Source organism: Scardinius erythrophthalmus (assembly GCF_964197995.2).
Source record: "Scardinius erythrophthalmus genome assembly, chromosome: 12".
Lineage (NCBI taxonomy): Eukaryota > Metazoa > Chordata > Actinopteri > Cypriniformes > Leuciscidae > Scardinius > Scardinius erythrophthalmus.
The window spans coordinates 5,798,525-5,812,386 of record NC_138232.1 but is presented as its reverse complement, the minus strand read 5'-3'; the positions used below and the strand labels follow the sequence as shown (position 1 = coordinate 5,812,386).

Below are 13,862 nucleotides of genomic sequence, written 5' to 3'. Positions count from 1 at the left end.
CTACGAAATAGCTATTAGGTTATTGGTTAACAATAAACGTAAATAGTCATTTCCTATTTTAATGTTGACTTTAATGACAGTTTGATGAATGTTTAGATGGGCCTATAAGAGTTTTAAAGCAGCATGCAGGTTTATAGTTGTAGATAAGTATACTGGTTAGTCTGTTTGATTTAAGAAATGGGGTCTGATAATCAGAAAATCATTTAAAATAGCGTGTTTTATAAATAAAAGTTTTATCAGACGGTCTCCCTCTAAAATGGCCAGCAGAGGGCGCTCTCTACCTTCACACAGATACAACCTCCACACATGCACAATGACAATCTTCAGTAGTACATGCAACAATAATGAACCCATTCACAGTCACACACACACAGCACTACACTACACTGAGTCTGTGCTCACAGTGCTCCTGTGCCGGAGGTGTGGGCCACGCTGGCCGGTGCGAGGGATTGTTGGAGAATTCCCCTCGCTGAGAGAGCGAGCACCTTCCTCCCCTCCGACCAGGAGGAGAGGACTGCGTGAGCGCTGGGAGATGGAGGTGAGGGGCAGAGAGGAGTGGGACAAGAGAAAGATGAGATCAGATGGGGTCAAATCCAAGCCTCTGTCAAAATCCAAACCCTCTTGGACTAAAACAATTCCTTGGCCAAAAGAAAAGCTTTTGGGTACTCTCTTCAGTGCCTGATTAGAAATCATAACATATCACTCCTTGATTTATCTTTTAAATTTTATCACAAAATATAGCAACTTATGGTCAAATTTAAACAGAGATGCTACGGACAAAACCATTGTTGTTGTTTAAGTCAATTTTGAGATTTTACTTCCATAACACGTCTTCCTTCAGACCGGTGTAAAGAGAACATCTAAAATTGAATCTTTTATTGCACTTTAAATATTTGGTCTGTAGATTTAAAATTACAATACATATATCTTTAAAGGCTTTTTTCCCCCCTGCACTGAGCCAGAAATCTCCACTTCAGTAGCACTTCCATACACCAAACTGAACTCTCTATATTCTGAAGGCTTGTGCAGAGGGGTTTGTTTATATATCATTCGCCTGACATTTTATTTATAAAAACATGGAGATTTTTTCCCCCTGGCTGTTGATAGTATTTTCTGATTTATAGAGTGATGGAAATAGATATCCAAAATTCCATCCGTAGAAACTCTAAAATGTCAACAAAATCATTTTGAAGTTATCCAATTATTATTATGGATAATTAATAATAATAACAATTAAATTATGGATTAGCATTATCCAATGTTCAGACTTTAGGCCAGGAAATTTTAAAATAAATGCCTTTTTAATTAGTTATTTGATTAATTAGCATTTTTTAAACCCTATTCACCTCTGGTAATATAATAAATCAGACAAGCATACTACACATAATAAGAGCAAACTTTTACTGTAATTTAGTGTTCTCAGAGTTAGATACCTTATTAACCTATGCTACTTTTTTGTAAATGCTTTGAATTGTATGATAAATGTTTTATTGTCAAATGGTTAATGCTTATAATTTAAATGCTTATATATATAAAATGTATAAATATATATATATATAAAAATATACATTTTATATATATAAGCATTTTATTAATATTTAGTACCATATTTTTATTATATTGTACTACCCAGACAAACTACATTACATCATCTATATTATCTGCACTGAGGTACTGTTTAATTATGTGTCTGTATCTATGATCTATTTGGTTGGGATTTTGAGGGGGGTTTGGATTATGCACCCCAACAGACTGGAGGCTGCGATGATGCGTACAGCCGTATTTTCTTCTTTGGGCTGAATGAGGTTGTATGTGTTTTGAGTGTCAAATTATTGAAACTGTTTGGGTTTCACATAATACATCATAAATGGGCCAGGTAAGTTTTAGACCAATAGTTTTGTGGTGTGGAAATACCCGTGTTGGGTCTGGGGCTCGCAGGTGAAGCCCGTCCACTGCGCTGGAGATGGAGTCCAGAGACGGGACATGACGCACAGAGGTGTAGTTACTGTGAGAGACAGAAAGAGATGAGCAATATATCTGTACTCATACTTTTCCAATCGATTTTAAAGAAGTCATGACATGGATTTTATTATTTTAATATCCTCCTTGAGGTTCAATTATTTATTTTCAACCTTCATTCACTCTGTCTGAGATGATCCGTTTTTAATGGGCGACTCCTTTAAGGCTTGTCAATAAACGGCCACTGATATGACTGGCTAATGCCAATCACAGATCCCACAATATCAAAGCGAGGTTGATAATAAATGCTTTGTTTATAATGAGGAGGATGTTTTAATGGTACAAAGACCTCTTATATGTCAAAAGATCAAGGCAAATTTGATTTAGCATGTCATGACCCCTTACCATGTCATGAAAAATATTAACAATATAAGCAAGGCATAACTTTTGGGTAGTTGGTCATTGTTGAAGGACGTCACATTCAGGGGTTTATTTTGTGAAAAAAAAAGATCTAAAAAATATGTATTACATGGCTTCTAAAATCAATAAGTTAAAATTGAGTTAAATTTTAATTGAGTTAAAACTGTTATATCTTACTGTAGGAAGCTTAAAGGTTACCGCTAAGAAAGTCCATATAAATGTAAAAAAAAAAAAAATAATAATTGGCCTAGCAACAAAAACACAAAAATATTTTATATATATATATACACACACACACACACACACACACACGAATCTGTAATCAACACTTTTTGCATCAATGAACATTTCTCTCTGACCCTGAACTCACCTGCTGATGCTGCTCTTGCGTGATAACGTGTTGCTAGGAGAGGCGGGTGGAGTCTGATACGAGTAGCTGTAGTCTGAGCCTTTCAGATCAAGAATAACCTGCATAAACAAAACAAGATAAAGTCAGAGAGAGAGAGATATGAAGTGGTAACATGTCGGCCTATTTAGAAGACATGCAGTACCTGTTCACTAGCAGGGGGCAGTGTGTTGGGATCAGCCGTCAGGTTTCCAAGATCTTCTAGAATTGTCTGTAAATGGGTGACTTCCCCAAGCATGCTTATCTCTTCGTCCTGACATTACCCAGGGTAAAAAAAAAAACAGTCAGACAATATTTATGCAGAATTAAATATGAATATATTCATAACAGTACACCTGCATGAATCTGTCATCCCAAAATCAAAAAAAGAAATCAAAATACATTCAATTTATAATGAAAATAAAGCCTGGTTTAAGAACATGAGATCATAATATTTTTTTTTATTTAAATTGTTCCCTAGTTCTCATAATTGTAATGCATTCTGACGTTTTACTGTAATACAGTAAAGAAAATCATCCTGTTTAATTAAAAACCGCATCAAATAAAACCATTAAAACAAATACTAATCACAAGATTTAAATATTTTACATTCAAGAAAATCATTCTTTGCATGTTAAAATGTCATGAAAATCTCAATAGTCAATACAAACAATATATATCGTAAACCAGAGTCTGTTCAGACACTCACCAGGACAGGTTTAAGCATTGTGACAAATGAGCAGAATCTTCCTCTTTCCTCTATAAGAGCTCGACAAACAGCTCTCTTCTCGGTGTCCTCTAACACGGCATAGCGTGTGTTGACGTCCTGAAGAGCGCTGTCCAACTGCATCTGCACCTCGCCTTTACCTACGCAAACACAAACACATTTCATGAACCACTGATAGGATCAGAAAGACTTTGACTTTTGTGACTGACAACATTACAAACAAGTTTTTTTTACCAGATTTTGCAAAATTCATTCAAATTAAAGTCTTGGTCACAAAACAGGATAAGTGAATATTAAAGATTAATGCAACCAGTGTTGCAGTATTGTAAACTAAATTTAAAACCATCAAAACATTTCATTCATATTTAACAAAGCTGAAATAATATAAAACAAATTAGAAACTCCTAAATTAACATGTGGCACGGTTGTGCTTTGGGCGACCCGAGTTTGTGTCCTGGCTTGCGGACCATTCCCGATCCCTTCCTCCTCTCTCTTCACTTCCTGTCTAGGCTTTAGTTTCCAATCTCAATAAATGCAAAACGCAAAAATCAAAAAAATATTTAAATAAAAATCAATGAAAGCTAAATAGAAATAAACAAAATTGGAAAATGACAAAGCACACGACACAATTACTAAAACTAAAATAAAAACTCAAAATACAAAAATATAAACTAAACCTATTTAATATATTAATAATAATTATAAAAGCATATAAAAATAATAATAAAATGACACTGGCTGCAAAACAAAAGGAATTACTTTGCCTGGCAGTTTATTGTTAAAACCACTGATCTTTATAAACGACTGGATTGCTCATTGCATCCGGTAAAGCCACCGGAAGTGTTTGAGCGGCCATCTTACAATTCCCTACCGACAGAGGGCATCGTTGACTTACAGCCAAAACATTGATGGAGAAAATCACCTGATTTGCAGCATATCAGTCGCACATGAATAGCTTTTAAGATATATGTACAGTATGTACATTAGAGATACCTCGAATGATACCTTTTCGGGCAGGATAAGCGATATATTAAATATTACAATACATACAATCCCCTATTACTAAATTGCACTATATTAAAAAGGTTACCATGCATTATCTTGCTCTGAGCGACAGTATAAATGCTCAGAAATAAAGCTTCATGTTTTTAAATCCATACGCAGTCAGCGTCATTTCTCTGAATAAGTTGTGAAACGTGTGTACTATTTCCTGATGTCTTTTTGTTGACCAACATCTACTTCGGACTCTTGGAGATCTTAGAAACCGTTAAAAAGGCACAGGTCAGCTCAAATTCTATGGCTTTTTACTAACATGACAGTTTGCATATGAATTACATGTTCTTGATATATTGTTGAGCTAATTATTCATTTAACCATCGTTTAAGTCGTTATCTTTACTGCCTCGAAACACATGCTGTTAACGAAAAAACTTGAATCATTTAGTTACTGTATGAAAAATAATAATATGACATAACACAAATAGTACAAAACTACAGTGAACTGTACATGGCAAATTAAGTTGTATGTACATAACTTACAAAGCAAGATTCTGTATTCAGATTTCACCGCTAACTGTAATGTTTTCTCATTAAAATCAGAAGATTTCCCATTAATTCAATAGAATGTGAGGGAATACTAGGGAATACCAATATGGCAATACATTGGCTTCCCTTTTTATGAAGTCAAGAGCAATCCACTCATTTATATAGATCAGTGGTTAAAACTCATCATGGTTTACCACTAGGAGGCAGTACAGTTTCTATTGACACAATACACCATGTAAATATTTGCTGCAATGCTAATAGCTGTTTTCAGAGTCTCGCTGTGCAGATTTCATTGGTCGTTCGTGACCAGGCGTGACGACAGATCTGGGGTCTCTGGTAATGGTACACAGGTGGACTGTATAGTGGGCATGTGTCCTTGTGTTTCATTTGAAGTCCAACTGGCACCGCGACAGTCCCTCACATTCCAGAGTAGCTACTTGATAGTTTGTCTACACAGCAGTGGTCAACCAATACAGGTTTTTCAATGGCTAATATCGACTGATTTTACAAAGCATGGTAGCTGAAATAATACAGTAAATATATATATACATATACATATCTGCTTCTATCTCCTGGTGCTCTAACTGTACTGATGAAGTGCAATGGGAGAAATGTGAGGTTAATCACATTTAGAGGTTTGTTTACAGAGTCAGACCTCATGCCAGCACACACCATGTGAGGAGCTTTAAACACATGACCTGAGCTTTTCCTCTGTGTGCGAATGTGCATGACAGGGATGAGCAATATCTTGTTATTCAATCCTAATTTTATAGTTATAATAATAATAATAATAATAATAATAATAATTTGTTACATTTATAGGGACTGTAGGGACTGTCTATAGGGACTGTCGCAGTGCCAGCTGGACTTTAAATGAAACACAAGGACACATGCCCACTATACAGTCCACCTGTGTACCATTACCAGAGACCCCAGATCTGTCGTCACGCCTGGTCACGAACGACCAATGAAATCTGCACAGCGAGACTCTGAGAACAGCTATTAGCATTGCAGCAAATATTTACATGGTGTATTGTGTCAATAGAAACTGTACTGCCTCCTAGTGGTAAACCATGATGAGTTTTAACCACTGATCTATATAAATGAGTGGATTGCTCTTGACTTCATAAAAAGGGAAGCCGGTGTATTGCCATATTGGTATTCCCTAGTATTCCCTCACATTCTATTGAATTAATGGGAAATCTTCTGATTTTAATGAGAAAACATTACAGTTAGCGGTGAAATCTGAATACAGATTCTTGCTTTGTAAGAATCTATATAGTGCTTTTCTGGGTACTCAAAGCGCTTTACATGGAAGGGGGAATCTCCTCAACCACCACCAATGTGCAATGTTACCAAACTCGTCAAATTTAACATGAAAATTCAATATTGCTCAGCCCTACACTCTTAAAAATGTTATTTATTGGAATCTGTGGTTCCATGAAAAACCTTTAACATCAATGGAACCTTTTTTTTTGTTTTTTTGCACAATTTTCTCAATGTTATTTACGCAAAAAAAAACAACCAAAAAAACATGGTTCTTTTAAGAACTGTTCACTGAAAGGTTCATTGGGGAACCAAACATAGTTCTTCTATAGCATCACTGCAAAAACCTCAAGTTTATGGACAATTTGCAGCCCTTCTCAGTCTCAAAAATACACACAGCTACATGTTTAGCATTCCACTGACAGGAGAGCACTCTGACAGCTGTGTGCAGGACGCAATAGCAAGGCGTGTACAAGCGTACATCTCTGACCTCATCGACCCATTGCTAACAATAACCTCAGGTGTCCTTTGTGACAACAGATCTTCTGCAATCCAAGATGACATGCAAGACAGATGTACGGTTATTATCATAGGTTTCTTCAGAAGTACTTCAGACATGTTTATAATAATGTTTGCTCACATTAGATGAAGACAATCATATGACCTGGTGAATACTACTAACTTTATCTCAGTGACCCCCTATTTACACACTTTTGGTTGAAGAAAAAACAATAATAACCATTAGTGACAAAAACACCTGAGAACAGAACATTCCAACAGTTTAAATGTACAATTTCTTGATTAAAAAGACTAAAATCCTGACAATAAGGTTCATTAACGTTTAGAGACATCTAGTCGAAGTCGCAATTTTTATTAGATTAATAGAAATAGATCCATCAAATAACAGATAAACGAATGTTGCACAAGCAACGGTAGTTCTAAACAACTTCTGCAAATCAGTTTATGTGTTGCGTATGCATCTTTGGGATTTAAGCAATTCTTGTCAGTGTTGTGAAACTCAATTAAGTCCTTTGACCTTCCGAGAAAAGAGATGATCCCTGGTCATTGAGTGCATTGACCTTGTGCTGGACTGTGACTGAATGTGTGTTTAGATGCTCTAAGGCCATTGCACCTTCAAACATAGCCTATAGTGAAGGATAAAATTAACCCAGGTTGGGTAGGAGAGCTTAAGGCTGGGGTCATCTGAAGTTTAAAGGGCAAAGGTCAGAAGGTCTGTTGATAAATCCCACGGCCTGTCTGCAAGACAAATGGCTTAGGAAACATACAGCTCTATTTGAAGTATGTTACAGGAGCCTGTTTCCTCTTACAGAACTTAAATGGAATTCAAGCCAACAGGGAGAAATACGAAAGAGTGATAAACTAAACATTGTGAAAAAAAAACTGACTTGGCCAGTAAGCAACTTCTCAAAACTCTATAAAGTTTATATAAAAGTAGAACCAAGTGGAGTGACCCATGCACATTTCTGAAAAGTAGCTCAGCTCTGGCGTTTGGCTTGAGCTTGCTAAACACACAAACCTCATTTAAAAACAAAAAAGAGAGGTGAGGGTAAAATAACCCAGAACCATTCAGACAAAGTTGTGTGTGTGTGTGCCAGTGAGACATTCCCTCAGGTCTAGAAATCCCGAGCGGTTGGAAGCTATGACGTCATCATAAGCAGACACCTTCTCTCCATAAACACAAGCAGGAGGCAGGTGTGCAGGTTTTCTGGGAGAAGTAGGGCAAAGGAACCTTAATAATAATAATAATAATAATAATAATAACGAGGATGATGACGGTTAGTCACGGATCCAATGCAGTACTGCCTCCTGAATGAAGGCTAAGCGCCCACAAGGATCTCACTGTTAACCAATGAGAGCATGACAACGTGTGAATGTAGACCTGGGGCCGGCTGCATAAACTGCATAGTCATCTAACTTTTTAAGGCCAGTTACATAAAAAGGTAGCTTGGTCTAATTTGAATTAGAAATGTAAGACTGATTGCGCCTTGGTTAACTGCTAGTTAGTCAAACTAGTTTTTAAGACAGTCTTAAAGGGATGGTTCACAGTAAAATCAACCTAGGGTCCTTTGTACCATGACCTCGAGCCAAACACCCCCCAGAATCCTTTTTGTCCCTTGGTCGAACATTATTAAAGTTAGAGCTTATTTTGAGATATCAGCCGGATGGCTTAATGCAGGCGCTAACGGATCCAAGGATGCATCTTGTAAATTACCCCACTAATAATGCCCAGAATGGTACCAAACTTCAACAGTAGTACAAATAGGTTTTGTACTCAAAAAACGAGGCATTGGAAAGTTTGTAAGTACATTGCCTGATAGCTAATGCTACCGCTAACCCGGACGTCAACGTCACTTCAGTGGATTGGGAAAAGCCCGTAAAAGTCCAGAAGGCAGAAAGCGATGCATAAGGATGTAATGTAACAACAAATCTTTTTTTTTTTTGAAGTGTTAACAACTTTGTGTTAACTAATAATTGTTGCAAACTGGTACCTACCAACAAAATATTAGTGCATTCCTGGAAGTGGGTGTCGTTACACTACATCCTTATGCATCGCGGGTTGTTTGGCTCGAGGTCATGGTGCAAAGGACCCTAGGTTGATTTTACTCCGAACCATCCCTTTAGCATAGTGGCTAAATTTATGTAACAGATATAAACAAATACAATTTAATTAATTTAACAAAATGTAGTTAATTCAAACACTAGAGAGAGAGCAGAAAATCCAGACCGCTGATTCTTCCTACCATCTCAAACACAGCTGCAACGGTATTGGAATACTAATGTGCATGAATTTTAATAATTCAGAACCAATGCTCTTTCTTCACAATCTCCACACAGAGGCGTCCAAGTCTTCTGAGCGGTCTGCCCCCATAGACCTCTGAGTAACACAAATGCAAGTTATAAAGATGAATGTGCACCCCGAGACTCATCACAGGTCTAGACGCCATATTTATTTTCATTTTTTCACCATCTGTGTGAGTTACAGCAGTAAATCAAATGGCACAGCGATGGGTTTATGGATGTGCAGTGATATAAAAGCGCTAGCCTCTGAATCACTTATGCTAACACTTCTTTCGGCCCCTCTCTTATGATTCAGACTGTCAAGCCAAGGCCATGTTTTCCTCATTCTGCTGCAGATGACTAACATCATAGTGAAGGACTCTCTTAGAAGGAGCAGGCAAACCTGACCACGCTTCTCTTTGTTGACAACAACAGATTTATAAACGATTCTCATGATGGATGTTGCGTTCCCCAATGCAAATTATAAGCAACTCAAACACACAGCACATGCAGAGCAGCATTTACTGTGAACTGAAACTGAAAACAGTGCTGTTACATGCAGCGTATCAGACTATATATATTTATATAACATCACAACCGCTGGGATTTGATGATCGCACAAATCCATATCACATTCCACCATGCATTGTCAAAATACATAAAAAAAAAAGGGTACTGGGCAACTGGCGAGTAACACTAGCCTAGAAATCGCACCCTAGCGGCAGCAACATTTATTTTGCAGCCAGGGTAGTCTAGCAACTCTCCGTTGACTTTCGAGGTGGAAAAAACAAACTCTAGTCAGGTCAATCAAATCGTGTATAGAGTCGGTGGGCGGGCTTAACATAATGACGGCAGAGTTGTGACGGTTCTGCGTGAATTCCCTGCTACAAGAATGGCGGCTGCTGCTGGCGAACAGCGGTCTTTCGAATCGGCTTTGGCCGCGACTCTGGAGGACTTGGAGTTAAGCTGTTCTTTGAGAAAAGAACAAAGAACGGCACTTAAGTCATTAAGGTCGTAGTTTTGCCGACCAGATACGGCAAAAGTTTAATCTATCAAATAGCTCCGCTGATGGGAAAATGCTCTGGTTGGTTGTAGCGCTATCCTATTCAGTGTGCAGAGGAAATCTGAAAGACAACCGTTTATCCCGCCCCTCGGATTGAGCCGTGCCAATGGTGAGTTGCCAGACTTAACATATTGATGTAGGTCTGGCTTGCCAGGCTAGAGTAACACACATTTGGTGCTTTGAACCCTGTTTAACATGCTAATAGTGCTGTTAGAAGTAATCCGTTCATGAAATAAATATATTAGAAAACTTAATATTTTGCAGTTTATTTAGTAATTGTTTATGGCCATTTCGCGATTTCAATCATCATACAGCACCACGGCACGCAAAAAATAAATAAAATAATAATAAAAAAAAATTATATATATATATATATATATATATATATATATATATATATATATATATATATATATATATATATATATATATATATATATATATATATATATATATATATATATATATATATATATATATATATATATTGGATTTTTCACAATTCACTTGGTTGGAAAATACGGAAATGAAATATTTTTACTGAGGTAGGAACTACAAATTACAAGTTACTGGCTAGTTGGAAATACACCACCACTGATCAAACCAAGAAGATACAAACAGTCCGCTAGAGTTACTAATGAATTTGAAGAAAATATCTTGCGAGAGGGAACGTGTCCAGCCTAATTACACAGATCTTGCTTTTCAGTTTTCAAAATCAGTGACTTAAACCAAAAGACACTGGATCAAAGGTCATATTACTCCTAAATACCAGACAAGACAGATTGTGCAGCCGCAGCACCCTTCTATGAAAGGGAGTGTATGACCACAGGGTGTTTTCCCAATGTTGGGAAAGATGACATGCCAATTGAAGGAAGGATGGGAGATCTCTTTCCTCTCTGAGAGTTTGTGTGGCCTTGAGCTATGAGCTATTTTGGTTACAATGTTCTGTCAAAAACTGCAAATTTCCTCAAATGACAGAAACATGCATAAAATTACCTTTTAGCAACCTATTTTTTTTTTTATGAAATTGGATCTCATTTTTTATTAAATGTTTTTTGGATCTCATGTGACTGACAGGTTGTCCCGTCCTCGCACCAATAAACACGTCATTAGAGAAGAGATGAGATGTCACTGCAAGCGGGAGGGGAAGATATTTTGATAAATTTTCAAAATGAGATAAAAAAAAAAAAAATCTAAAAGAGAACTGATTTTAAAAATAATAATCTAAGAACAGATTAAAATTGAGAAATAGATATTTCCAACCCAGCCCTACATTCTAATATGCTGGTTGGGTGTTCAAGAAACATCAATGTTCAAAAAAGTTGTGTTGCTTAATTATTTTTGTGGAATTCATGATATTTTTTCAGAATTATTTGATTAATAGAAAATTCAAAAGAACAGAATTTAGTTGAAATAGAAATATTTTGTGACCATGGAAAATTATTTACTGTGACTTTTGATCAATTTAATCCATCCTTGCTGAATAAAAGTATTAATTTTTTTGGCTTAAAAAAAAAGTATATATATATATATATATAAATTGTCAGGGCGGGCTTTATACGATGATGGACAGATGTACATCAACAGTAACAATCATCCGCGTCACCAAAGAGCGCTTGGGTTGAATTCGTTTACAACAAAGATGGCTGCCGCTGGAGAATTGAGATGTGTAGATTCCGCCATCGCATCTGTTATAGAAGATATCGACAGCGCATTAATTTTAAAAGAGGAACAGAGAACCGCGATCAAGGCATTTGTCAGTCGGAAAGATGAATGAAGAACATGCGTCAGTTACTCCTTTGCTCTGATTGGTTGTAGGTCTATCCAATTGGGTGCAGAGGCATTTTCTTTCCTGGTTCGGTTGAAACGCCCCATAATCACAGCCCAATGGAGCAGTATTAGACTCATGTTCTGACTAGAATCTGAGTATGACAACGTCAGGCTAATCTAACTCATAATTTTATGATTTATACTGTATGTATGAGCACACTGAAAACTGATGTTTCAAAAGTCACTTTTATCACATCCTCTGGAAATGTTGAATAAGCGTTTGAGTGAGGGTGGATGCAGAATATAGATCAGCGGGCGTTTTGACCCCTCAAACAGACCAGAGCAGAAGTGAACAGCGAATGACTGTTCAGTCTCTTACTGCTGCCCACACACAGCTGAAGCAGACAACACCCACCATAATGACAGAACACATCTGCATACGCATCTATCTTTCTCAACGCCTTTATTCCATGCATTCAATGCATCACATCTAGAACTCGTCTGGTGCCTCATTCCACCACTCTCAAAATTATGCCAACAGTATTCAAATCTTATTCAAAGTCTCTGTTAACTATTCAATACACAAAGCTGAATCTCACACAAACACATCCACACCATGTTTCACACACTAAAATCAAAGAAAGTAATAAATCTGTAGAGTGAATAATTGACTGGTGTTTGAGATTTCTCCACCGGCATAACTCTTGGACAAAGTTTGCACATTGCTTGTGTGATATCCACTGGCTTGCCTTCATGGTTTAAAACTGAAATATTTCCAACATTGAAACGTGACATTTTTCTTGATCACCAACTCCATCTTTGCTTGCAAAACGATGGAAAATGATTCACATTTTGCGCACATCAGAGTATAACAAACTACGAGTATAGCAAAAATCTAAGTAATAAAAATCAAAAAAGCACATAAATTACTAAAACTAAAATTAAAAATACTATGATAGTATATTACTAAAAAATATATATATATATTTTTTTTATTCTTGCCATTTTTGTAATACAATTTTTATTCTGCATTACCGTAATGAAAATTTGAGGATGAATGTGATGATTCTGCAAACAAGCTTCATTTTCCTTATGCAAACTATATATTTTTTCTTTTGATTTTGGGGTGAATTATGACCTTGACATATTTTATAGGTGATGTGAGATTCTATATTTGGATTTGTTGGTAAAACTATATCCTCATCATTTCGTTACAGTACTTGGTTAACTCTAGGCTAGATTTTTTTTAAGGTGTGTGCACAATGCAGTTTGACCAGGGCCAAGATCACCAATGTTGATGCCATGACAACAGAGGGCGTGGTATTATGACAACACAAGGTGTGGTGCCAACAGAAGTCATGGGCATATCCTATTGTGTTTAGACAAAGAGATCTAAGGCAGTAATTTGAGAAAGTGTGTGTGTGTGTGTGTGTGTGTGTGTGTATGTGTGTGTGTGTGTGTGTAAGAAGACAACAGGACATTATATGTTGCAACTCACAGAACATTATTAAGACATTATTTACCCAAGGTGTTCAGCATCTGTGACTTTCATTTAATGATTTCCTATCTAAGCGTTCAGACCTTACCTTTTTTAACTTTCTTCTGCAGTTTAATGGTGTCTGAAGATTTCTTCTTGATATCTGCACGTGCCTTCTTATATTCTAAAAAAAAAGAAAAAAAGAAGAAGAACATTAGCCTCGTCGGTGGAGGCAAAAGATAAATGTTAATTAAGGCAGTTGTTCAAAACCCTAATCTTAAATATGAGCAACAATAACTCTGCCTTCCTTAGCAAGCACTTATAATAAATTATTCACAAAGATGTCAAACGAAACGACCCCTTAGCAACCCCAGACAGCCGTGTTGGAGATTGCGTGGGTGTAGCTGCGTATTTACTGGCGAGTTGCAAAGCAACTGATTGAACGCCTATTT

At 36.7% G+C, this 13,862-nt stretch overlaps 1 protein-coding gene across 12 annotated transcripts in view; it reads right to left on the bottom strand.

Moving 5' to 3' along the window:
* mtss1 (MTSS I-BAR domain containing 1) overlaps window positions 1-13,862 on the bottom strand; it is a 62,985-nt gene that overhangs the window by 6,142 nt on the left and 42,981 nt on the right. For 8 of the 12 annotated variants that reach the window (XM_081380962.1, XM_081380965.1, XM_081380963.1 and 5 more), the window contains 5 exons: window positions 13,520-13,594; window positions 3,474-3,631; window positions 2,931-3,038; window positions 2,750-2,847; window positions 1,915-2,005 (listed from right to left, as the gene is read on the bottom strand). In XM_081380962.1, coding sequence (XP_081237088.1) covers window positions 1,915-2,005; window positions 2,750-2,847; window positions 2,931-3,038; window positions 3,474-3,631; window positions 13,520-13,594 — 530 coding nt within the window. Of the gene's footprint in view, window positions 1-402; window positions 526-1,914; window positions 2,006-2,749; window positions 2,848-2,930; window positions 3,039-3,473; window positions 3,632-13,519; window positions 13,595-13,862 lie in introns of all 12 variants that reach the window. The other 4 variants (XM_081380955.1, XM_081380960.1, XM_081380959.1 and 1 more) reach the window with 1 other exon arrangement.